General features: G+C 42.5%; 1 protein-coding gene across 2 annotated transcripts in view; it reads right to left on the reverse strand.

The window, feature by feature from the left end:
• DOCK1 (dedicator of cytokinesis 1) overlaps positions 1 to 26,008 on the reverse strand; it is a 529,562-nt gene that overhangs the window by 382,650 nt on the left and 120,904 nt on the right. Inside the window, exons 11-13 of one of the 2 annotated variants that reach the window (XM_040361423.1) lie at positions 24,227 to 24,299; positions 6,750 to 6,892; positions 3,096 to 3,221 (exon numbers count right to left, since the gene is read on the reverse strand). In XM_040361423.1, the coding sequence (XP_040217357.1) occupies positions 3,096 to 3,221; positions 6,750 to 6,892; positions 24,227 to 24,299 (342 nt within the window). The remainder of the gene's footprint in view (positions 1 to 3,095; positions 3,222 to 6,749; positions 6,893 to 24,226; positions 24,300 to 26,008) is intronic. The other variant, XM_040361424.1, reaches the window with a different exon arrangement.

Here is a 26,008-nt window from a genome sequence, read left to right on the forward strand (position 1 = left end):
ACCCTACGGACTAAGACTGGGATGCCATTAAAGTTCATGTGCATGTAAAGGCACGCGTCCCAATATATTTGACAATATAGTGTAGCTTGTCATTCTGAACTCAACAAGTAAGGCTATTGTCTGATGGGCTTTATTCCCTGTTTTGCTAAAGGCTCAGAAATCTTTTGGAAAATGGCTGTATCCAAAAACATAAAAAAGAGGACATGTGCAAATGGCTTGTTCTGTACTTGGCACCACAGTGGCAGCCATTCCCATGACTGATCCCAACTGACTGAAGTTTGTGATCACTCTTAGGCCCCATTCACACCTAGGCGTTTTTACGCCTGAAGCGCACTGCTCACAAACGCCAGAGGGGAGAATTAACATTATTCCCTATGGTGACTGTTCACACCTGAACGCCCAAACGCCTGTCGCGCGAAGCTCAAACAAGTCCCGGACCTTTTTTTGTCGCGCGTATCGTGCGGTTTGGGCGTATTTGAGCGTTTTTTCTTCCATAGAAAGTAATGGGAAACGCGCAAATTGAGCGTATCGCGCGACAACGGGCGTTTGCTACGGGCGTTTCGTCGCTTTAATAAATAGAACTTGTCGCCCATGCAGAAGATTAAAAAAATCTACCAACATAGCAACAAGTGATGAAAAGATGATACTTTTTCCTATTGGCTAAAATAAAAAACGCCGAAGTACAAAAACGTCACACAACGCTGTATGCAAACGCACAAATACGCGTGACAAAACGCCAGAAAAAAACGACCGACGCTCAGGTGTGAATGCAGCCTTAAGCCCTGTACACACGATCAGTTTGTCTGATGAAAACAGTTATACAGTTATAACTGTCCGTACGGAGCCATTGTAGATTTACTTTTATCTAAACCTACTTTCCTCATACAAATATAACAGTTGTTCTCTATCAGTCCAGCTTGTCTGCTTTCAAGCAAAAGTACCTTTCAAAAACAGACCTCTCTAATACAAGAGATTAACCACTTGCCGTCGCCGCACCGTCGAAATACGTCCACAAGGTGGCTCTCCTAGGCGAGAGCACGTAATATGACGTCCTGCCTATTAGCCGCCACTAGGGGCGCACGCGCGCCGCCAGAGGCGCGCGCGCCCCCCGCTCGCCCCCGACTCCCGTGCGTGTGCCCGGCGGGCGCGATTGCCGCCGGGCACACGCGATCGCTCGGTACAGAGCGGGGAACGGGAGCTGTGTGTGTAAACACACAGCTCTCGTTCCTGTCAGCAGGGGAAATGCTGATTTTCTGTTCATACAATGTATGAACAGAAGATCAGTGTTACCCCTAGTGAGGCCACCCCCCCCCCCACAGTAAGAACACACCCAGGCATACTTAACCCCTTCCCCGCCCCCTAGTGTTAACCCCTTCACTGCCATTTTTATAGTAATCTAATGCATTTTTATAGCACTGATCGCTATAAAAATGCCAATGGTCCCAAAAATGTGTCAAAAATGTCCGAAGTGTCCGCCATAATGTCGCAATACCGAAAAAAAATCGCTGATCGCCGCCATTACTAGTAAAAAAAAATATTAATAAAAATGCCATAAAAATACCCCCTATTTTGTAAACGCTATAACTTTTGCGCAAACCAATCAATAAACGCTTATTGCGATTTTTTTTTACGAAAAATATGTAGAAGAATACGTATCGGCCTAAACTGAGGAAAAACAATGTTTTTTTATATATTTTTGGGGGATATTTATTACAGCAAAAAGTAAAAAATATTCATTTTTTTCAAAATTGTCGTTCTATTTTTGTTTATAGCGCAAAAAATAAAAAACGCAGAGGTGATCAAATACCACCAAAAGAAAGCTCTATTTGTGGGAAAAAAAGGACGCCAATTTTGTTTGGGAGCCACGTCGCACGACCGCGCAATTGTCTGTTAAAGCGACGCAGTCCCGAATCGCAAAAAGTACTCTGGTCTTTGGGCAGCAATATGGTCCGGGGGGTAAGTGGTTAAACACTTAAAATGGGCACAACTACATTTTGAGTGTGTTCTTTTCCACCCAATTCAGGGAATTCATCAGTAAATACACAGCATTGTGGATGTGACCTAATTTTTTAAATCACAACTGCAGCTGTGCACTGGGATCCAGGAAAGGCCACCCCACAGGTGTACAAAGACAAACTACATTTACAATGAATGCTTGCCTAAAGAATCCATTTAACCAAATGCACAGGCTAGGTCACCAAACCTTGAATGTAATAAAACCAACAGCAAGCAAAATGAATACATCAAAGCTTCAAAAAGAATGGACTTCAAGTCATAACTTCTGAGGTGGTCTTTTAAGATTCTGGTTTTCTGCCAACACAGGAACATATCGAAAGTGGCGCAATACACATCTGCTCCAGTACTGTTGCACAACCGCAGCCAAGGCCCATCAGTGACAAACTTAAATATTTACCAGATCCAACATATTGGGCAACAAGAAAATTATTGAACATAAAAGTCCTTCTAGTTCCTTGATTTGCTTTACAGGGTACACAATGGTAAATTGCCACAAGTTATGGATATGATAAAGACGACTTGTTCCTTCCAAGGTTGATGGGCAGTGGGAGCTTCTAAATGTGTAATAATATTTCTAAAAATGTTACATAATGATCCTCCAAACATCCTAGAATCGCCAGGATCAGTCAACAATTTGATGTCACGCGAGACAAAAGAAAGCAGAAGATTACTTTATTCTCAAGTGTTTCAAAAGTTATGGTCATGATAGAATTTTTGGAAGATATTTTCCTATAATAGGTTCAAAGCTTTGCCATTTTAATGCTCACTTCTAAAAACATGGAAAGAAGAGCTGGGGTCTATCCACAACAAGCCAACACATTTACACAAAATAAAACCTTCCGTTTTCCAATCAACAAGCAGTGTGAGCATTGCTCATTAGATATGCAGGGGACATAGTGGGCTGTCAAAGACAGACAGACCCGCTGCTCTCACAAAACAGACAGCAGTCCTTACGTTCAACCACACACCTCTCTAAGTAACTCTAAATAGCTTATTCTGATAAAAGGTATCATTTTTGACAATGTGAATATTAGCATCCCTTTAAAAAGCTTTAAAAAATGTGATAAAAAAAACCTCACCTGGCATGATAATTTCAGGGAATCCCATTTTCCGAGCAACGGCTGTGGACCTGTCTACAAGATGAGGAAATTCCTTGCGAATCTGATGAATGTCACCAGGCAACAGTTTCATTGTGACCCAAAGACCTGAAGGAGGAAGGAAAAGTTTACACAATGCTGTTTACCTTGATATCATCTAAGGCTTCAATCACACATGAGTTTTCCCTAGGCATGTAGCAAATCATAAAAAAATAACATTTTTATAAGCTTTTGTATTTTGTGTTCTGTTACGTGCATTACCACATGCCTTAAATGCACTCAGAGCTGAACTTCAGGATAGTAATTGAATACATTCGTAAATATAAATGTAATTCTGTCTACATTTATAATCCAAATACCTAATGCCAAATAGCACAGCAAAGTCCTGGACTTCTCTACTCTTTGATCCAGAATCCAACCCACACCATGAATGTGCAATGAAGACGCAGCATCTCACAGACGGTCATCCCTCATCTCTCCCTCCAGGATGCATGTTCACAGACCGCAGCATACAAAGCTACATAGCACTGATTGGCTTATTGTGCTTCCCCTTACTTTTCCGGTCCGAGTGCTGCTGTACAGGTGACTACAAAAGGCTGATATCAAGACAATGGGATTTTATTTACTAAAGGCAAATCTACTTTGCACCACAACTGCACTTGGAAGTGTGGTAGCTGTAGATCTGAGGGATACATGCAAGGAAAATTAAAAAAGGAATTTTTTGCTTGTACATAATTGGATGAAACAATCAGCAGAGCTTCCCCTCAGATTTACAGCGACTGCACTTTCAAGTGCACTTGAAGTGCAGAGTGGATTTGCCTTTAGTAAATCAACCCCATAGTCAGATATATTATGCTATGTGTAGATATATTTAAACGTTTGCTGGGGTACAAAGGGGTACTTTACCCATAACCACTCGCTAAAAAATAATGGTTCTTTAGAAAGAAACATACAGCGACTTGAAAAAGTATTCATACCCCCTTGACATTTTCCAAATTTTGTCATGTTACAACCAAAAATGTAAATGTATTTTATTGGGATTTTATGTGATAAACCAACACAAAGTGGTACATAATTGTGGAAAAGTGGAAGGACAATTATAAATGTTCTTCAATTTATTTTACAAATAAATATCTGGAAAGTGTGGTGTGCATTTGATTTCAGCCCCCCAAATCAATACTTTGCAGAACCACCTTTCTCTGCAATTACAACAGTAAGTCTTTTTTGGGGATGTCTCTACCAGCTTTGCACATCTACAATTTGAAATTTTTGCCCATTCTTCTTTGCAAAATAGCTCAAGCTCTGTCAGATTGGATGGAGAGCATCTCCACAGCAATTTTCAAGTCTTGCCACAGATTCTCAATTGGATTTAGGTCTGGACTTTGACTGGGCCATTCTAACATATGAATATGCTTTGAGCTAAACCATTCCATTGTAGCTCTGGCTGTATGTTTAGGGTTGTTGTCCCACTGGAAGGTGAACCACAGCCCCAAGTTTCAAGTTTTTTGCAGACTAACAAGTTTTCTTCTAAAATTGCCCTGTATTTGACTCTATCCATCTTCCCATCAACTTTGAACAGCTTTCCTATCCCTGCTGAAGAAAATGGTGTGTTCAGGGTGATGTGCAGTGTTCGCTGTCCACCACACAAAATGTTTTGCTTTTAGGCCAAAAGGTTCAATTTTGGTCTCATCTGAGCAGAGCACCTTCTTCCACATGGTTGCTGTGTCTCCCGCATGGCTTCTCACAAACTGCAAAGGGGACTTCTTATGGCTTTCTTTCAACAATGGTTTTCTTCTTGTCACTCTTCCATAAAAGGTCAGATTAGTGAAGTGCACAACTAATAGTTGTTCTGTGGACAGATTCTCCCACCTAAGCTGTGGATCTCTGAGGCTCCTCCAGAGTTACCACGGGGCTCTTGGCTAAGGATGAGCTCTGGCGTGTTCACATTGAACACGTGTGGAGCCCGCCAGGAAGTCGGCACCCGCGCTGCGCTAATCACAGCCAGGCAGACATTTCTCGATCTCTTCACCCGAGCATCGGAAAATGTCTGCCTGGCTGTGATTAGCGCAGCGCGGGTGCCGCCACGTGTTCAATGCGAACACGCTGGAGCTCATCCTTACTCTTGGCTGCTTCCCAGATTCATTTTATTTTTGTCTAGCCTGTCAGTTTAGGTGGACGGACATATCTTGGTAGGTTTGCAGTTGTGCTATACACTTTTCAGTTTCGGATGATGGATTGAACAGAGCTCTGTGAGATGTTCAAATCTTGGGATTTTTAAAAAAAAAAACATTATAACCTAACTCTGCTTTAAACTTCTCCACAACTTTATCCCTAACCTGTCTGGTGTGTTCCTTGGCCTTCATAATGCTGTTTGTTCACCGAGGTTCTCTCTCGAACAAACCTCTGAGGGCTTTACAGAACAGCTGTATTTATACAGAGATTAAATTACACACAGGTGAACTATATTTACTAATTAGGTGACTTCTGAAGGCAATTGCTTCCACTAGATTTTAGTTAGGGGTATCAGAGTAAAGGACTGAATACAAATGCACACCACACTTCTCCCATATTTGTAAAAACTTTTGAAAAACATTTATCATTTGTCTTCCACTTCACAATTATGTGCCACTTTTGTGTTGGTCTATCACATAAAATCCCAATAAAATACATTTACATTTTTTGGTGTAACATGACAAAATGAAAAATTTCAAGTGATACAAATACTTTTTCAAGGCACTGTACATTCCACATTAATAATTACGCTACAAAAATTAGTGTGTGCTGTAAATTGCCTCCAGCATTGCCCCTTTTTCGACTTGCTGGAGGCTACCATTTTGTTGAGGCCGTCAAAAGATCAGCCTCTACAAATTCGGCACAGTGCCAGAGCAACTGAGCTCAGGGGTCAGCCTGAAGTGATCCAACAGGATTTAATTTTCTAACGAAAGTTCCAAAAATACATGTACTTGCTTCCACATACAAAACAGGTAAACACAATGGGCACAGGCAAGATAATCATTTTAACTGCCCCTTTTCGTAAAATGTATTTTAGTACATTGCATATTAATGCAGATCTGTGCTAATGAGGTAGCCTTAAACATTCAATGCACTTCACATAAATGGAAAGCTCATTTGCAGATTTGGCCCCACTTTCGATGGCTAAATTAACTGCAGCTCCATCGCAGCCCGAGCCGCCAGCTCCGCTCCACCGCAGCCTGAGGCACTTGCCCACGTTCTGCATAAACCTGGCATAGCTCAATGTACGAGTAGCTGTAAATAAGTGGTTTTTAAGAAAGTCAGCTCACAACCTTGCCTAATGCAAGATTCACTTTAACTGAAAATACTACAATAGCCTTTCAGCAATGTTGACATAAAAACAAGTCTGAAGAATTCTATTTGCACAAAGCACATGAAAACTAATGCAGTTTATATGATAATGAGATTTGTTCTAACAGACCAACTGAATGCACGTCTCCTGTGGAGGTGAGAAATTATCTGCTCCTTGTTCTAGAATGCAATCATTAATTTTAATTAAAATAAAAACCTTCCACTTGGTACAGTGATATTTTAATTACAAAGCAGCAGAGAATTCTTGCGGCAGATGGGTCACAAATGTTAATATTGCTTGAAAGCACATACCTTGACCTTTGTGGTTTACTTCCTTGGCGGCGATGACTTTGTTGATGACCGTCTGCAGGAAATCACTCTCTCCCGCCACCCTGGGTGAAAAACGGGATGATAGGTTGAGCGGCTTGTGGCGATTGACGTCATCCAAGGCTAGCCTGGAGGGTGCAAATCACAGACACCACCACAGGGGACATAGGGCCACAGGAACAAGGGAGTGGATGAGGTTAAAGCACAGAGTGCAACAGAGTGCATGTATTAGTCCACAAGAGACAGAGAACAGGAATAAATGACAAGAAAGACAGAAAGATCAGTGATCAGGAAATAATGGCAGAAGAGAAACAGCAAGTTTAGGACCCTAAAGTCCTGCGGAGTGTGTCTGTGACAGTTCCCAAAAAAATGGAAACCTGCACCCAGAGGTCAAAACTATCACCAACATCAAATCATATATCCAACAAAAAGGTGACATCCAAATATGTAGATTCTTTACAAGAGCAGCACAATGGCTTGGTGGCAAAGAAAAAAAACACGTAAAATATGTAACAAGTCACCTTAGTTTTCTGTGTGCAAAATTATTTTTGGCTGTACACTATTATGCAACTCAAATCACGAGTGGGTACACTTGACTTATTGTGAATCTACCCGGTAACACACAGTTAATACATTGCAGATTACCAGTCCTTCAGTGTCACTCTAGGCCAGTGTTTCTCAACTCCAGTCCTCGGGGCGCACCAACAGGTCTTGTTTTCAGGCTTTCCATTATTGTGCACAGGTGATTTTATCAGTTTCACTGCCTTAGTAATTACCACAGCAGTTTGATCTGAGGGAAATCCTGAAAACATGACCTGTTGGTGCGCCCCGAGGACTGGAGTTGAGAAACACTGCTCTAGGCTGCCACCTACTGATTTGTACTACAGAACTTCAGAAAAAAAAATATTAATGGCCCATGGAAAGCCCAACTCCAGATATTTTTTTTTTTTTTTTTATAAAAGTGCTGTATGGGATTATAATGTCCCCTTAGCTCCGAGCTCTGACACCAGGATTTGCAATATATATACAAATCTGGCAGAGGCCAACTATTCTGCTACATTTATAACTAAAAAACAAAACTTTTGGCTTGAGTTAGGCTTTAGGCCGGGTTCACACTGGTGCGACAAACGCTCTGACATTGGGAGCTCATGTCGCATGATGTGTGAAAATCGATGTTTCCCTATGGGAGCCGTCTTAACTGGTCCGACTTTGAAAATGTTCCCTGCACTACTTTGGTCTGACTTTGATCCTACTTCAGCCTATTGAATATCACGGAAGTCAGATCTCTGTCTTGCATGATCTGACTTTGGTATGTGCTCCGATGATCTTGAGAGGGAACTCCACGCCACATTTTAAATAAAAAAACAGCAAGGGTTCCCCCTCCAAGAGCATACCAGGCCCTTCAGTCTGGTATGGGTTTTAAGGGGAACCCCCCTACGCCAAAAAAACGGCATGGGGGTCCCCCCAAAATCCATACCGGACCCTTATCCGAGCACGCAGCCCAGCTAGTCAGGAAAGAGGGTGGGGCCGAGCAAGTGCCCCCTCTTGAACCATACCAGGCCGCATGCCCTCATTGTACCCCTACCCATTCAACTGGGGAAAAAAAGTGTCAATAAAAAACACACTACAAAAGGTTTTAAAAGTAATTTATTAGACAGCTCTGGGGGTCTCTTTGACTTCTCCACGCTCTCCGGTGTCTTCTGCAGTGCTCCTCCACTATCTTCTGCTCTTTTGCTAGTGGTCTTCTCTGTGTTCTTCCCTCTGTCTTCTTCCCATTTTTGCCCCAGGTGGTGATGTCATAAGGGGCATGGTCACCAGATGACATCACCCAGTGACCACGCCCCATGGCAATATAAGTCGTTGTGCACCGCACACACGGCATTACAGTGGGAGAGAGCATTGTGTCAACATCGGAAGAAGAGGGAATAAGACGATGGAGAAGACCGGGCAACCACTAGCAAAAAAGAGGGCAAAAGAGCAGAAGATAACGGAGGAGCCCGGCAGAAGACACCGGACAGCGGGAGGAGACACCAAGCAGCGTGAGAAGAGGCCAGAGAGCACGGAGAAGTCGGAAGAGACCCCCAGAGCTGCCTAATAAATTACTTTAACCCCTACCATACAGGGCATTTTCAGACCAATTTTTCGTTTTCAGCGTTGTTGCACTTTGAATGACAATTGCGTGGTCATGCAACACTGTACCCAAACTAAATCTTTATGTGTTTTCCCCCACAAATAGAGCTTTTGTTTGGTGGTATTTGATCATCTCTGCGGTTTTAATTTTTTTTTATTTAATAAATATCACTTTTTTTTTTTCCCTCAGTTTAGGCCGATACGTATTCTTCTGAATATATTTGGTAAAAAAAAATAAAAATTCGCAATAATCGTATATTGATTGGTTTGCGCAAAAGTTATAGCATCTACAAAATAGGTGATAGATTTATGGCATTTTTATTTTATTAAAGTTCGCATGTGTTGCGCTATATAAGTTTTCATTCATTCATTTACTAGTAATGGCGGCGATCTGCGATTTTTTTATTTTGACTGTGACATTGCGGCAAACACATCGGACACTTTTGACACGTTTTTGGGACCATTCACATTTATACAGTGATTAGTGCTATAAATATGCTCTGATTACTGTGTAAATAGGACTGGCAGGGAAGGGGTTAACCACTAGGGGGCGCTGAAGGGGTTAAAATGTTCCCTAAAGTGTGTTCTAACTGTAGGGGGGAGGGGACTCACAAGGGGAGGAGAGCGATGCGTGTACCTCTGTACTGGGAACACAGCATTGGTCTCCTCACCTCTGACAGGAGGTGGATCTGTGTGTTTACACACACAGATCCACACTCCTGCCGTGATCACCGGCAATCGCGGGTGCCCCCCGGGTCACGAGCGGTGCCGCCGCCGGCGCGCGCACACGCCCTAGAACACCGGGAACAAAGGACGTCATATGACGTCCACCCGGATTGAGGGAGGGTTCCTGCCGGCGTCATTTGACAATGCGCCGGTAAGGAAGGGGTTGAACCCCTTTGTAGTATATATATTTATTGACACTTCTTTCCCCAGATGAAAGAGGGCTCACAGATTCCAATAAGCCCCCCGCCTGCAGACCCCGACAACCAATGGTCAGGGTTGTCGGGTAGAGGTCCTTGTCCTCATCAACATGGGGACATGGTTCTTTGGGGTGGGGGGGGCTCGCTCATCCCCACCACCTTTCCTAACCTGTCGGGGCTGCGTGCTCGGATAAGGGCCTGGTATGGATTTTTTTGGCGTAGGGGGTTTCCCTTAAAGTCCATACCAGACCGAAGGGCCTGGTATGCTCTTAGAGAGAGAACCAATGACTTTTTTTTTTATTTGGCGTGGAGTTCCCTCTCAAGATTCATACCAGACACAGTGCCTGGTATTGTTAGGGATCAAAGTTGGATCCCTGTTCATTGAAGTTGGACACGTGTCTGACTTCCAGGCGCAGGGCAAAGTCGGATAAAAAGTAGTACGACTGTAATGTCGTACCAGTGTGAACCCAGCCTTAGCCACACTCTCCAGACTAAATCAACTAACTAAAACATGTGTAAACGATAAAGAGGACTGGCGACACAAGAAATGAAACATTACAATCAGGTAATGGCTGTTATTATCATCACTGCCAATTATGCCCATTGATGTAGAACACAGCAACAAAGGTCTTTCACTTCTGCTCATCAATGGCGATTATAACTACTTGGAAACCAGAGGAAAAAAAGAGCTGTTTGCCATGTGAGCCAGGAGTGAAAAAGTAATTGTAAATGGTTCAATGAGGTAGGGAAAAAAAAAAAAGCATTATTCAAGTAAAATAACATTTCAAAGGCTGAAAAAAAAACGAATGCAAGTTACCAAGACACTCGGGTCTTTGTCAGCCAACTACAGGTGAAAACTGAAGTGGAGGATAACATATATTAATAATGAGCATTTATGTGATCATGTATGCATATATGCATTTTATCCTGTATATTGTTTGTGTCCTCTTTTCTATAGATCAGTACTCCTAAAGCTCCTAAGGAAGCGGTCCCCTCTCGAAACATGTTGAGATAGACTGGACAAGCATCTATTACAAACCCCCCCATGTTAGTGGGGCATCATATAAACAAGTCCTGATCTTGAAGAGAGTGCAAGGGTGCGTCAGAGGGGGCGGGGTCACGCGACGGGTGGCCGATTCCCCTATATAAGAAATGTCAAAGCTCCAGCGCGTCACTCCGCTGGGCTGTATCCAGCGGAGAGAGGAGCTCGCCTGCTGCGCTCTGGATGAATGGATTTTCTCATCGCTGGACCAGACCGCTGATCACCCATCGCTGGATAGAAGACAACGTTGGAGCAGGGAGCCGCATCGCTGGATTTTTTTTTTTTTTTTATTAATAATGGAATTTTTTCTACGGTGTCTGTTTTTTTTTTTTTTTTTAACTATTTACACTTCCTTCGTGAAATGGTAGAGGTACAGTGTACCCCATTACCAATTCACAAAGGGGGGGCCCAGGATCTGGCGGTCCCCTTTGTTAAAGGGGTCTTCCAGATTCTGATAAGCCCCCCGCCCGCAGACCCCCACAACCACCGGGCAAGGGTTGTGGAGATGAGGCCCTTGTCCCCATCAACATGGGGACATCCTCTTCATGTTGAGGGCATGTGGCCTGGTGCGGTTCAGGAGAGGGCGCACTCTGTCCCCCCCTCTTTTCTGCGGCCGGCCAGGTTAACGTGCTCGGATAAGGGTCTGGTATGGATATTTGGGGGGAACCCCACGTCATTTTTTTTTAAATTGACGGCGGGGTTCCCCTTAATATCCATATCAGACCTGAATGGCCTGTTAATGGAATTTGGGGGGACCCCCACGCTTTTTTTATTTTTTATGAATGAATCATCTCTGAATTGCCAGAGCCGACAATTCATTAGAGCCGCAAAGCCGGTTTTAAATGCCTTTTTTTCTTTCAGAAATGACACTTTGTGCAGGGACAGTTCTATGTACGGGAAACATTTGCTTTTTCACACGCTGACTTTACACCCACCCTAGGTACAAAATGTAAAGTAATATTACACTTTTATTGTTTCACTTTTAGCATTATTAAATTCACTGCTCCTGAAAAAAACCTCCGTTTTTAAAACTTTTTTTGCATTGATACATGTTTCCTGGGACAGGACCCAGTTCCCCAAACACTTTTTAGGACAATAACTTGCATATTAGCCTTTAAAATTAACACTTTATCCTTTCTCCCATAGACTTTAACAGGGTGTTCCACGGCTTTTCGTATTTGCCACGAACACCCCTAATTGTTCGTTGTTCGCCGAACAGGCAATGTTCGAGTCGAACATGAGTTCGACTCGAACTCGAAGCTCATCCCTAGTGCACAGATGTAGTTCCCATTTAACAACTCTTTCAATGTTTGTACTAGCTGAAGCAATTACCATAATGCAAGTGCTTAACCACTTGCCCACCGCAGTATGAGAATATACATCCTCCACTTTGTGCGGTGATATCTGAATGATGCCTGCAGCTACAGGCATTATTCAGATATCGCCGTCTTCAGCCGGCGATTCTGTGCACAATAAGAACGATCAAAGCGTCAGTTCCACCACTTGATCGTTTTTATAGGCAGCGGGAGGGGACGTCCCCCCTCCTGCCGCCATCCGGTGCTTCTCCGGGCTCTCCCGTGCCATCGGGGGCCCGGAGAGCGAATCGGCCGGCGAGCGCTGCAGAACCATAGAGATGACTGGTGACCAGACGGTCACAGTCATCTCTATGACCGCCGGAGGCCCGGGCGCGACGTTATGACGTCACGCCCGGTACCCGGAAGTAAACAAAGTCGCAATCGCGGCTGTTGGTGCGAGATCAGTGAATGTATTTTCACTGATTTCATGTTTGTAAGCCTGGAGGATAGATGCACGCATGCAAGTCCCGCCCACATATGTAAACGCCGTTCAAACCCCACATATGAGGTATTGTCGCGTGCGTTAGAGCGTGTGCAACAATTCTAGCACTAAACCTCCTCTAACTCGAAAATAGTAACCTGTAAAAAAAAATTTAAGCGTCGCCTTTGGAGATTTTGAAGTACCGAAGTTTGGCGCCATTCCACGAGTGTGCGCAATTTTTAAAGCAGGACATGTTGGGTATATATTTACTCGGCGTAACATCATTTTTCATATTATACAAAAAAATTGGGCTAACTTTACTGTTTTGTTATTTTTTAATTCATGAAACCGTTTTTTTTCCCCAAAAAAAGTTGTTTGAAAAATTATTGCGCAAATATCGTGCAAGAAAAAAAAAGTTGCAATGACTGCCATTTTATTCCCTAGGATGTCCGCTAAAATATATAATATATATATATATATATATATATATATATATATATATATATATATATATATATATATATATATATATATATATATATATATATATATATATATATATATATATATATATAATGTTTGGGGGTTCTGATTAATTTTCTAGCAAAACAATTGTGATTTTTACATGAAGGAGAGAAGTGCCAAAAAAGGCAAGAGACTTTTTTCGTTTTTTGACCAGAACATCTTTTTAAAGTGCACCAATCAATAAATATCAATCTTTCTCCAAATCAACCAATCCCAAAGGTTTGTAGGAAGGAAGGAAGGAAGGAAGGAAGGAAGGAAGGGCAAATACCTATGCCCTATAAAGAAACTTGTCTAATTTGCTCTATTTTGGTCTTTTAAATATGCCATTGAAAGAGTTTTGTTATATCCGATTAATACTTGGAAAAAAAATATCTGCTGATTCTGCCAGTTCGTTAAACACATCCCTTGCTTCCTGCCTGTGCTGAACTGAAAATTCCAAGCAATGATATTTGTCCTGCACAGGTTATCTTTGTGGACTACACACCACCCACTTTACAATTAGAAGAAGGGTTTGTATTTTGTAGTCCTAATACATACCAATACCAAATGAATAAGCATTGTCCCCCAAGGCCATGATCTCCAAGTTAAAATTAAAAAAAGACTGGAAAAACAAATGCAGCCAACACATCTAAAAGACTGATGCCAGCCACAATGTAGTACAATTGTTGTTCTTAGGTTTAACTGAAGTCTAACTTTATAAATTGTATTAAAGTTGGATAGAATGTTAACTAACTTTTTTCCAATGAACGTGTTAAATAACTTTAAATGCCAAATAAAAGCCATCTTTTTTTCTATGAATAATAAGCTCTGAGCTGCAGCATGTCGCCTGCACCCTAGGAAAGATGACATGGCTTCCAGCTGCTGGGTCTATTGTTGGTTTTTAAACATCCATACAAACTGCAGTGGGCCTATACAAAGCTTAGAGGGCCAATAAGAAGCAAGCTAAGCTTACACATTTACAGAGTTTTTTTTAAGCCCGACTGAAGTCTCTTTTTTTGTACCCACTTGCCAGTCTCCAGCTGTAGTTTTTATTTTCTAAATTCTTGCTTGGAAAATGCCTCAAAATAAACACTGTATTTATTGTCATATAACATGCACTTTTTCACCCTGAAAATCGGGTGCAAATAGTGTGTGCGTGTTATACGCTGATCCTGCACGTTGGGCTGCCTCAGAGGGAATGGGGAGCGGGGTCGGACGAGCGTTGTCAGATTACATACAGCGAGAATCTCCTGTTTATTCAATGGCCTTTGTAATAGGAAGTCCCGTCTCCTGGGCCGGCATTGGACCAGTGTTCTGTCTATCATAGAAGCCGGTCCAAAAGGCGGGACTTTGTATTAAAGAGGCTGCAGAGTAAACAGGAGATTCTCGCTGTATGTACTCCGACGGCGCTCATCCCACTCCCTTCCTGTACCCTCCGATTCAGCAGTAATCTGAGGTGAGACTGCAGATGGGCATTGGTCAGGCTGCATTCATAGCAATGGTGAGGCTGCATATGGGCATTGATCAAGCTGCATTGATGGGCAATTGTGAGGCTGCAGATGGGCAATGGTAAGGCTGCATTGATGGGCACTGACCCTTATTTTGCTTCAAAGTTCTCCATTTACATTTTATTTTTCCCTGAAACTTCCCTCCTAAAATGAAGGTGCATGTTATGCGCCTGTGCGTGTTATATGCCGATAAATACAATAATTCTTTGTCTCCTACTGCAAAGATGAGTAATGACCTCTCTCCTCATAATATACTGTACGTCCTCATATACAATTGTATTGCTAAGGAAGAGTATGAGGGGCTAACCAAGGCTGCTGGATTGATCTGTGCACTGGTCAGCATTGTCAAAACTATGGTACCTATTTGGACTGTGCAGTCATATCTACAAAAATTGCACAACTGATATAAACAGTTTATAGGAAGTCTATGAAAATCTAGGTGGTTCGTAATCTGTTTATCTGACATAATACATATATTCTAAAAAGTCAACACATCTGCACGCTTTGTTAATATAATCTACACTTAAATGATCTTTTACACATTCAAATAATACAAAAATAAAACTCTGTATACTGATATGTCTCTATATCTTTAAAGATTACAGATTTACAAGTCTCAGTTCCCAGTGCTATAACTGTGGTGGCAATTAAAGGAATTTTTCATAAATGAAAATGTATCATCGACTGGAGGAGCCATCACCAGCGTGATCTCCCTAATATAGATCTTAGTCATTATTTGAATGTAGCAGTGGATAACTAGCTGGCCTTTGAGCCAGTGACTAGGCTTGTCTGATGTCAGAGGAAATCTCCAGCCTGCCTACACACACTGATGAAAGCAAGGCTTCAGAAAGCGCTCAATGCGCCCATGTGCCATAAAAAGGTAAATCCCTGAGAAGCAGAGAACATTATTATAAGTAAGGTCAGCGGGGGGGCCTAGCAGAGGCGTTCAGTCCTAATTAATGTGGAACAATGGTTTTGTATTGTTTGTTATATAAGACCATAAAACAGCTGTCTTCCTGAATTATTCACACTGTACTGCTGTAACTATTCAAAAGCTTCACACACAATCTTACAATAAAATGTCACTGTGCATTAGGCCGATGGACTGGTAAGAAATCACGTCTGTCCAATGTTTGGATGTGGGAAGGGCCAGGAGTAGGTTAAATAATGCATGCTCATTGTTATTACAATTTCATAGACTGAAATCATGTTTTTGATCCCATTGCCTGCAGAGGAGATGGAAAGCCACACACTTCAGTCTTTATTCAACCAGACAAACATCAAATGCTGAAACCAATTAACAACCAATAAAATAAAATTCTTGTGTAAACGGTCATAAAGAAACCATAGATGTATTTTTTCAGGAAGCAATACAGCATTACTTGCATTCAATCAGTGTTCGTTGTGTACAAATTAAAGCAGACCTTGCGCTATATGCAAGGTAAAATGAACAGGTGTAATGCAAAGCCCAGTAAGATGGTTGTTCAACATTCCCTATGTTTCCTTGCAACCAGAGCCCAGAGAAAATAAATAATCTACCCATTTCTAGGCGACAGGACACTCCCCCTGCCTCCTACAACTAAGCATTCAGTTGCTGAACAACCTGTTACCAGGTTCAAGAGTTAACTATGTAAGGGAGACTTGACATCTTTGGAGAACGCAGATTGTCAAAAGCACAGAGAAACACGGGAGAGATGTAGCTTTTGCTGTAGATCAGGGCAATTCAAGAAAATGGTGGTTTAATTTACTGCTTCCTGTGTCCTGGTATGAACTTAGGGGCCTATGGATAGAAGCACAGTGCACTGTGGGGGAAAACAGGCACTTGCTATGCTTGGAAGTGTATTTATGGTAAGCTTCTGTCAGAGGCTGCAGCTCTGCAATAGAGCAAAGATTAGAGAAACAGATGCATGGTATAAATTATGAAGCCTCTGAAAAAAATATTGAAAAACAAAACAAAATCGTGAGGGTACCTTCATCCTAACAAAGTCATACAAAGAAAATAGAGACCATCCCCTATGATCACCAGGTGTGCAAAATAAAATGATATGAAGATTGAATATATTTATCTATGATAATCCTGAATCCTCCTCCTGAAGCAGCGGCGCGGTCTGCGAAACATGTAAAGGATATCGGATTTACCATGGCGATCCTGGTGCCACATACCTTGGAATCTGTTTCAGCTAGGTTGATTGCCACATTGGTGTGACACACACTTTTTTTGTAAAAACATTTAATTATGTAAGACTATGTGATATAGGATTATCCCTTTTTGTGTGTATGAATTTAAATTTTTGTACGAAAAAAATATGATTAGATTTTTTAATCAAGTTATCTGTATATATAAATGGGTACCGAGATAGTCCATTTTCCTTTTGCCCATCTGGTGACCATGGGGTCTTATTTGTATGGCATGGTATAGACAAGCAAAACATTTTTCTTTTGAAGTTTCTTTTTTTTATTATTATTTTTCCAGTTTGTGATAGTCACTTGTATATAGTACAAACTTTTTTTTTTTTTTTTTTTTGGAGTAGTAGGGAAAAGTTAAAATCCCTGCAAGTTTTTTTTTGCTTGTTTTTCTTTTTTTTTCGCTCTGTGAAGCACTGGGGAAATTTCCCCTAATTTCCTGTCAAAACAACAAACAGAAAGTTAGAGGAAATCTCGCAATAAGGGGAATTACTCTATTAGACTGTTGTACCCAAAACAGGTGTCCTATCAGAAGATTTTCCCTTACCTCTTTTGGGAACAACTCTAAAATTTTGCATTTTGATTTTCTCTATTGCTGACATACAGACGGTGATTCTCTCCACATCCAAAACGGTGAAAATACTATATTGTCTAGCTTACCATTTAAAGTGGTACAATTAAACAAACATACATCTACTTTACCAAATATTTAATGATCCCATTACATTTTTAGTAACTAGATTATGTAAAAATTACGACTTAAACCATGGCTATGGTCATTATTACTACCAAATGTTGGCAATTATGCACATGATGGATATATATATTTACAGATACTCTTTTCATGAATCTTGAAGATTAAAAAAAAAATATATATACCACATATACATATATATATATATATATATATATATATATATATATATATATATATATATATATATATACATACATACACACACCACATATACATATATATATATATATATATATATATATATATATATATATATATATGTGTATATATATAAAGGGATTTTTAAATACAGCTTACCTGTAAAATCCTTTTCTTGGAGTACATCACGGGACACAGAGCGGCATATTCATTACTATGTGGGTTATATGGAGTACCTTCAGGTGATGGACACTGGCAATCTCAAACAGGAAGTCCCCTCCCTATATAACCCCCTCCCATAGGAGGAGTACCTCAGTTTTGTAGCAAGCAGTATGCCTCCCAAAATGGTCCCCATAAGAGGGGTGGGAGCTCTGTGTCCCGTGATGTACTCCAAGAAAAGGATTTTACAGGTAAGCTGTATTTAAAAATCCCTTTTTCTTTATCGTACATCACGGGACACAGAGCGGCATATTCATTACTATGTGGGATGTCCCAAAGCAATGCTTTAATGAGGGGAGGGAGACATCTTCCCAAGGATTTACTTCTGAGATAACTCAAATAATAATAATAAATCCAACTTAGTCGAGAAATAAAAATTAAAATTTTTTAACTCAAGGGTGCCCCCGATTCTGAGGGTCTTAAAAATGCAGCCTGCAGCAGTTCCTGCCAAAAAGGCTGTATCAGTATTCCTTCTTACGTCCAACCGGTCTGATTTTAGAACACTTGTGGACTCAAAACCAGGTTGCCGCCTTGCATACTTGAGCCACAGGGAACTGATGGTGTGCTGTCCAAGGAGGCGCCCATGGCTCTGGTAAAAAGAGCCCTTACTGGCAATGGAAGAGGCAGTCTTTTCAAGCTGTAGGCCTGAGTAAATAATAGCTTCCTCTCTCACGAGAAGATGGCTTTTGCAGCTGTCTGCCCCTTCTTGGCTCATCTGGCAAAAATGAACAACACATCTGTTTCCCGGAACTTCTCTGTAGCTCTAAAATAGGCCTTTATGGCCGTGACCATACCCAAGGTATGTAGCAACCCTACCTTCTGGAAGTAGGTTTCGGAGAAGGATAATAGTACCAAATCCTGGTTAGGAAAGAACTGGATATAACCTTCGGTAGAAAGGGAGGATGAGGATGGAGGACCACCTCGTCCTTGTGAGAAAATTTAAGATATAGCTCCTTATAAGATAAGGCTGCTATTTCTGTTCTCTTTGGCTAAACTATGGCAACCAGAAATCCCAGCTTCCTTGATAGCCAAATCACAGGAATTTCAGCTAACGACTCAAAAAGGTTGTTCCTGTAGAGTTGACCGAACTAGATCCAAGTCCCACGGCAAGTGGTGACATGCCCGGAGGATTAATGCGCCAGACCCTCTGAAAGAAGGTCTCAACCGCGAGTGGGAGTCCACCACTCCTAGCTGGAGAGAGTTAACACTTCATTAATGGTATACTTGCGGCAAGCTATTCCTTCGACACATACCAGCCTACATAGGCTTCCCGGACCCTGTAACAAGTCACCCTGGAGACCGGCTTTTTTTTTTTTAAACCTGATCAGGGTAGAGATTATCTGCCCAGAACGGCCTCTACTACTGAGAATCAGGGATTCAGCCGCCAGGCCGTCAAATTTAGACACCGCAATGCAGGGTGTAGGATCGGGCCTTGTGAGAGTAGGTCTGGCCGTAGAGGAAGTGCCCAAGGTTCTCCCACTGCCATCCTCAGGATTAGTGAGTACCATGCCCTCCTGGGCCATGCTGGAGCTACCAGGATGACTGGTTTGTGCTCCACCCTGATCCTGCGTAACAGGCGGGGTAGCAACTGTAGCGGGGGAAAGGCATATAGTAGTTTGAACTGATGCCAAGGACAAACCAATGCATCGGTTCCGCAGGCCATAGGGTCCCGAGTACGGGACATGAACCTGTCTAGTTTTTTGTTGAATCTTGATGCCATGACGTCCACGTCCGGCATTCCCCACCTCTGGCAGATTAACTGAAAAATTTTAGGGTGCAGAGACCACTCCCCTGGCGACAGAGACTGACGACTCAAGAAGTCCGCTTGCACGTTGTCCACCCCGGGAATGAAGATTGCCGATATGCAGGGCACATGAGCCTCTGCCCACAGGAAAATCGAGCTTACCTCTCTCTGAGCTGACTGACTTTTGGTTCCCCCTTGGTGATTTATATATGCTACAGCCGTGGCATTGTCCGACTGAATCCTCACCGGGAACCCCTGTAATTTGAATGTCCAAGCCTCGAGGGCCAACCGAGCAGCTCTGAGCTCCAAGATGTTGATGGGCAACTGCCTCTCCGCATGTGCCCAAGTGCCTTGGCGAGTGCAACCATCCAAGACCGCTCCCCAGCCCGTTAGGCTGGCATCTGTGGTTACTATCTTCCAGGTTATGGGACTGAAAGATTTTCCCTTTAGCAGGTTCTGAGGGTTTAACCACCAACACAGACTTTGCCGGACTCTTGCTGACAGAGGCAACGGAAACTCCAAGGCCTGCGCCTTCTTGCTCCAAGCTTCCAGAATGGCTGCCTGTAGGATGCGAGTGTGGCTCTGAGCGTAAGGTACCGCCTCGAACGTGGCCACTAGCTTGCCTAGTAAACGCATACATAGGCGAATAGTTGGTTCTCTTTTACTCAGAACCAGCTGAATCAATTCTTTGATAGCCCTGACTTTTACCAGGGGTAGAAAAACCTTTTGCTGAGCTGTGTCTAACCTCATGCCGAGATAATCCAACTGTTTTGCGGGTTGGAATACTGATTTTTCTCGGTTTATGACCCAGCCGAACCTCTCGAGGATCTGAACCGTGAGGGCAACCGCTCGCTCCAAACAAGGAGATGAGTGGTCTATGATCAAGAGGTCATCCAAATATGCCAGGACCGTGACGCCCTGGACTCTTAGACTGGCTAATATTGGAGCTAGAACCTTCGTGAACACCCGGGGGGCCGTAGCCAGCCCGAAAGGAAGCGCCACAAATTGGAAGTGACGCTGAGCCACTGAGAAACGTAAAAATCTCTGATGTGGCTGAAAGATCGGTATATGAAGGTAAGCATCCTTTATGTCTATGGAGGCCAGAAAATCGCCCTTCTGGAGCACGGCGGCAGCTGACCGAACAGACTCCATCCGGAATGACTGAACCCTTAGATAAATGTTTAAATTTTTTAGGTCCAAAATTGGCCTGACCTCGCCGTTGGGCTTTGGCACGACAAATAGATTGGAGTAGAAACCTAGCCCTTGTTCTTGGACTGGTACCTCTACTATCACGCCTTGATAAATTAGACGATCCAATGCCGCCAAAAAGGGGGACCTCTTTGCTGGATCGTTTGGAATTCTTGATTCCTGATAATGAGGAGGAGGAAACTTTAGAAACTCTAATCTGTAGCCTGTGGCCACAGAAGATCGGACCCATCTGTCGGGGATGTTGGCTTCCCAGATCTTTGAAAAGAAACGAAGCCTTCCCCCTATCCTCGTGGGTGGGGGCATCTCTTCATAAGGCAGACTTAGGGGCAGGCTTTGCTGGCTTGCGATACCAAGGCTTTTTGCCTCCCGGGGCCTGTCCCTGCGATTTAAAATTTGATCGCGCAGGAGGCCGTCGATACTGCCTGGCATTAGAGGGCCCTGGCACAGGGGAAAGTTGCCTCTTAAATGTAGGACCCCGAGATCTCTTCTTGACTGGCAAAAGGGTACTCTTGCCACTTGAGATAGTCTGAATGTATTTATCCAGATCTTCTCCGAAAAGTCGACCTCCATGGAAAGGGAAACCTGCCAAAAGCTTTTTGCATGGGGGCTCGGCCGCCCAGTTCTTTAACCATAAGAGCCTTCTCATATGCACTAAAAATAGAGATAAGCGAGATGCCTGCTGAATGGAATCTTTTATAGCATCCACCGCAAAGCAAAGAGCTATGGGTATATCGGACAGCTCTTCTGCCTGTTGGGCAGGGATGTCCTTAAGCATCTGTTTCGTCTGATCCTTTAAAGCCTGACAGACTCCTATAGCAGCCACCGCTGGCTGTACCACTGCCCCTGCCGTGGAAAAAGAAGCTTTTAAGAGAGTTTCCAACCGTTTATCAACCGGGTCCTTAAACATCTGAATGTTTTCTACCGGGCAAGTTAGTGATTTATTTACACAAGAGATGGCAGCATCCACAGCTGGGAGCACCCATTTTTTGGCAAACTTCTCCTCTAACGGGTAGATAACAGAAAAAATTTTAGGCGGCAAAAAAATTCTGTCTGGTCGTACCCAATCTTGGAAAATTCGCTCCTCTAATAACGGATGGACTGGAAAAACTGCGTTATTCAGGGGCGCCTTTAAGGAACCCAAAGAGGAAACTGCCGGACTCCGGAGCTCCGGTAAAGGCAGGTTAAATGCTGAGTGTACCATGTCTGTCAAAGACTGGACCCACAGGCTCTCCGCTTGGGAGGCGGAGAATGGTTCCTCAATAGTAGATTCCTCAATTTCTGAACCCTCTGGGTTCTCGTCCAATAGATCCTCCTGAAATTCTAATTCCTCCAGCGAAATCAGTTCAGCATCCGAGGATACACATTTTGGCGAAGGGGACCTAGCCCGCTTCTTGCCTGGAAAAGATTTAGTGAGCATAGCTGCCAATCTTTTCTCTAGCCCTTCTAATGCGGTAGCTAGCTTTTCCTCTGTGACGAACACAGGGTTGGGTGGATCTGGGCCAGCCGCTGCACCAGACCCCCCTATTGGCTCAACCAAGGCGGCCACAACTGGGTCAGGTGGGGAGAGTACCGGCATAGCCTGACTCGTATCCTCAGAATCCGAGGGGGAACCCTTTTGCTTTTTGACATTTTTAGACCCCCTTGATCCTGAGCCTTTGGGTGCCATGGTACAAAACCGAGGTTCTTAGCCTGCAACAACTAACTGTACGCAGCTAGGAAATAATTTTGAAAGGTTTAGGGAGCAATAGGATTACTAGTGTCCAAAAACCCTGGTGAGGCCGAAATCAAATATAAAAGGAAAAAATGTTTTTTTTTTTTTTTTTTAATATGCTATTATGTTCCTTTAAATTAGAAAGTATTTATATTTTACTTTTTTTTTTTTTCTTTTTCTTTTTTTTTTTTTTTTACGGCCCCACCAATATCTTTTTCCAGCCCTTCAACCTGCTGACAAAGGGGAATTTTTGGCTTAATAAGAAAAAATAGGCCAAGCCTATGATGTACTACCCCTTTCTTGCCACCGGGGGTCGCAGGAGTGCCGCTCTGTGTCCTCTCTCCTCCAGATCAGCTTCAGACTGATCTATGCGCGCACCCTGTCACTCTTAACAGAGGCGAGACACGCCTCTTCCTGCGTGCTCCCGCCCTCCCCCTCCTCCCGATAGCGCGAAATTCATCTATTTCTTGCGTGCCCGCGCGCGCGACAGGGAGAGGAGAGAGAGACACATGGAGACGCCAGACGCCGACAGAGCTGGGAGAAAGGACGCGCTGCAGGGCGGCAAATTTGAATCCCCCGGACAGGTAGGCTGCAATAGAGACTCTAAGGAATCAGTTGCTTAGCCCAAGGTTCTCTTCCCAGACCCTGTATGCCCAGCAGAACAGCAGGTAGCCAGAAAGAAGATTGCTTGGCCAGGGGGCCAGAAATGGGGAGGAACAAAACAAATCATCCTGTCCACTAACGGACATAGTGACTCTGGTGCCCATGCAGAGCATACTTAGGCTGCCCCCCCTTGTGGTCCCCCTTGGGAAGCTCGCAGTCGAACCAAGTTCCGCAGGCTCCCCACTTACCTGCTCCATGCCGCAGGACGTTTGTAACAAACACAGTCCAATCTTCTCCCATCTCCGTGGGAAGTGTAGTAGACCTTCAGGCACTGGGGTCCTGAAAGGAACCGCTGTCCTGGACCTATATAGCACCTCTGGCAAACAGGGAACTCTTGGCTTTAGAAAAAGCTGTGAGCCCTGGGCCCAGGGTCCAGCCCTCCAGAGAGGGCATTATAGGCAAAACCCCCCGGATTTGGGGGCCCGGGTACTGTCCACTTCGGCACTGAGGCACTCTGGACAGATCCGGTTAGCCCGCCTTGATCCCAAGGATATGGAGGCAAGCTATTCCGTGACCAACACCTAAGACACTGGCGAAAAAACTGAGGTACTCCTTCCTCCTATGGGAGGGGGTTATATAGGGAGGGGACTTCCTGTTTGAGATTGCCAGTGTCCATCACCTGAAGGTACTCCATATAACCCACATAGTAATGAATATGCCGCTCTGTGTCCCGTGATGTACGATAAAGAAATATATATATATATATATATATGTATGTATATGTGGTATATATGTATATGTGGTATATATTTTTTTTAATCTTCAAGATTCATGAAGCGTATCTGTAAATTCCCCCTACAGCACAAACAATGATAAGTTTTAACCTGTACACTCTCAAAGCCCAAGCAAAACTATAAAAGAAATGCATTCCGTGGTTATCAATGCAGGAGAAAAACATATTTAAATGTTGAAATCTGCATTATAATTATGCACGTTTACTATAATTGTACTTACGGTTGAAAAGGTATAAAATGTTGTTTGTCCTCGTCATCGAGTTTTCCGGTAATTATGTCAGTCACATCCATTACTGGAAGCAGAAACATAGAATTAATACAGTCCTTCGGGTAGCCAAGTGTGTTAATGGATGGAATATTCTAATGGAGGGCATAGATGGAATAAACATTAGATTTTAAATTCATCAAATTAGTACATTTATTCTACATCTGTCATGGGATGCTTCACTTTCCCTTCTATGAAAGGGAATAAGCATTTTTTTTTTTAACCATTGTCTTACCTCAAAGCCACTAATCAGACATTTGCCTTACAAAATAGGAACGTTGGTCAACTGAAGAACTTTTATTTTAATAAACTAGATGTTAGGTTCAGATCTAGAATCTATTAATGAAAATTTCGATTTACTTTTAGTCTTAGAACTAAAATGGCATTTTATTTTTAGTCCCATTTTAGTCTTCTGCAGTTGTTTTAGTCGTATTTAGTCAAATAAATCTCCAGTAAAGTTTAGTCGACTAAAATGTCCTAAGTTTTAGTCGTCTAAAAACGAATGGGTGTAATTAAATTGTAATGTATTGTAGTTAACATTTCTCTACAATTTCCATATACTACTGGTTTAAAAAAAATCAAATGTGTTATTTATTGAATTAAGGTATAAACATGCACTACAGACCAGTGTTAATTTTGAAGTCAAATCTCTATTTAATTTGTCTTATGACTAAAATGGCATTTTAGTTTTAGTCCCATTTTAGTTTGACTAAAATGACATTTTTGCTGCATTTTAGTTATCTCAATTGTTTTAGTTTAGTCGTATTTTAGTAGAATAAAATAGTATTCATTTAGTCAATTAAAATGTTTTAGTCGATAAAATTAACACTGTAAATTAGGAAAGGTTGCAGCTAAGCAGAATTACAGATATTTCAAACAAGTTTGAGGTAACCTTATCCCCAAAAAAATGTTTGTAGTAGCTTCCAAAATTTATCAGATGCATGTAAAAGATAATTTTGATGTAAATAATATCTTACAGATATGAGTTAATGCTTTGCACAAACTTTGCAATTGTATATGGACACATGGGCAGCTATCTATGCCCATTGCATATGTACACAATTGTTGTGCTTTACTGCTTCTTTTTAGGGCCTGCAGCAAACTGCAGTGTTTTCTCTATACTTGGGCCTGACTAAATGGGGTCTATAACCCATTCATAAAATGCAGGCCGCAGTGTGGTGCCAACAGAATTCTCACTGCTAAACCACTTTAAGACCAGGCGTTTTCTGGCACTTTGTTCAAAATCAGTATTTTTTGCAAGAAAATTACTTAGAATCCCTAAACATGAGATTTTTTTTTTAGCAGAGACCCTAGGGAATAAAATGGCAATCATTGCAATTTATGTCACACAGCATTTACAGTTTTTCGAAAGCAAATTTTGTTTAAAAAAAATGTATTTGAATGAATTCAAAAAACAAAAAAAACACAATAGGGACCCCATTTTTTTTGTATAATATGAAAGATGTTACGCCAAGTACATAAGATACCCAACCAACATGTCACGCTTTAAAATTGTGCACACTTATGGGTCGCTTTGCTTCCCAAGCAGCCATAAAACTGTTAAATTACCATCACTTACATGTTATTGTAGGCACTGCAGTTAGCTTTAGGTCGTATGTATCATGGTTGGGATGCCTTTACGGTTGCGCACATTGCCATTGCCTAGGCCTTGAGCCTTTGACTATTTGCCTTCTCGCTGTGCAAGGCTGGACTGTCTGTTCTTTTTCTATTATAATA

Source organism: Rana temporaria, chromosome 8 (genome assembly GCF_905171775.1).
Source record: "Rana temporaria chromosome 8, aRanTem1.1, whole genome shotgun sequence".
Taxonomy (NCBI): domain Eukaryota; kingdom Metazoa; phylum Chordata; class Amphibia; order Anura; family Ranidae; genus Rana; species Rana temporaria.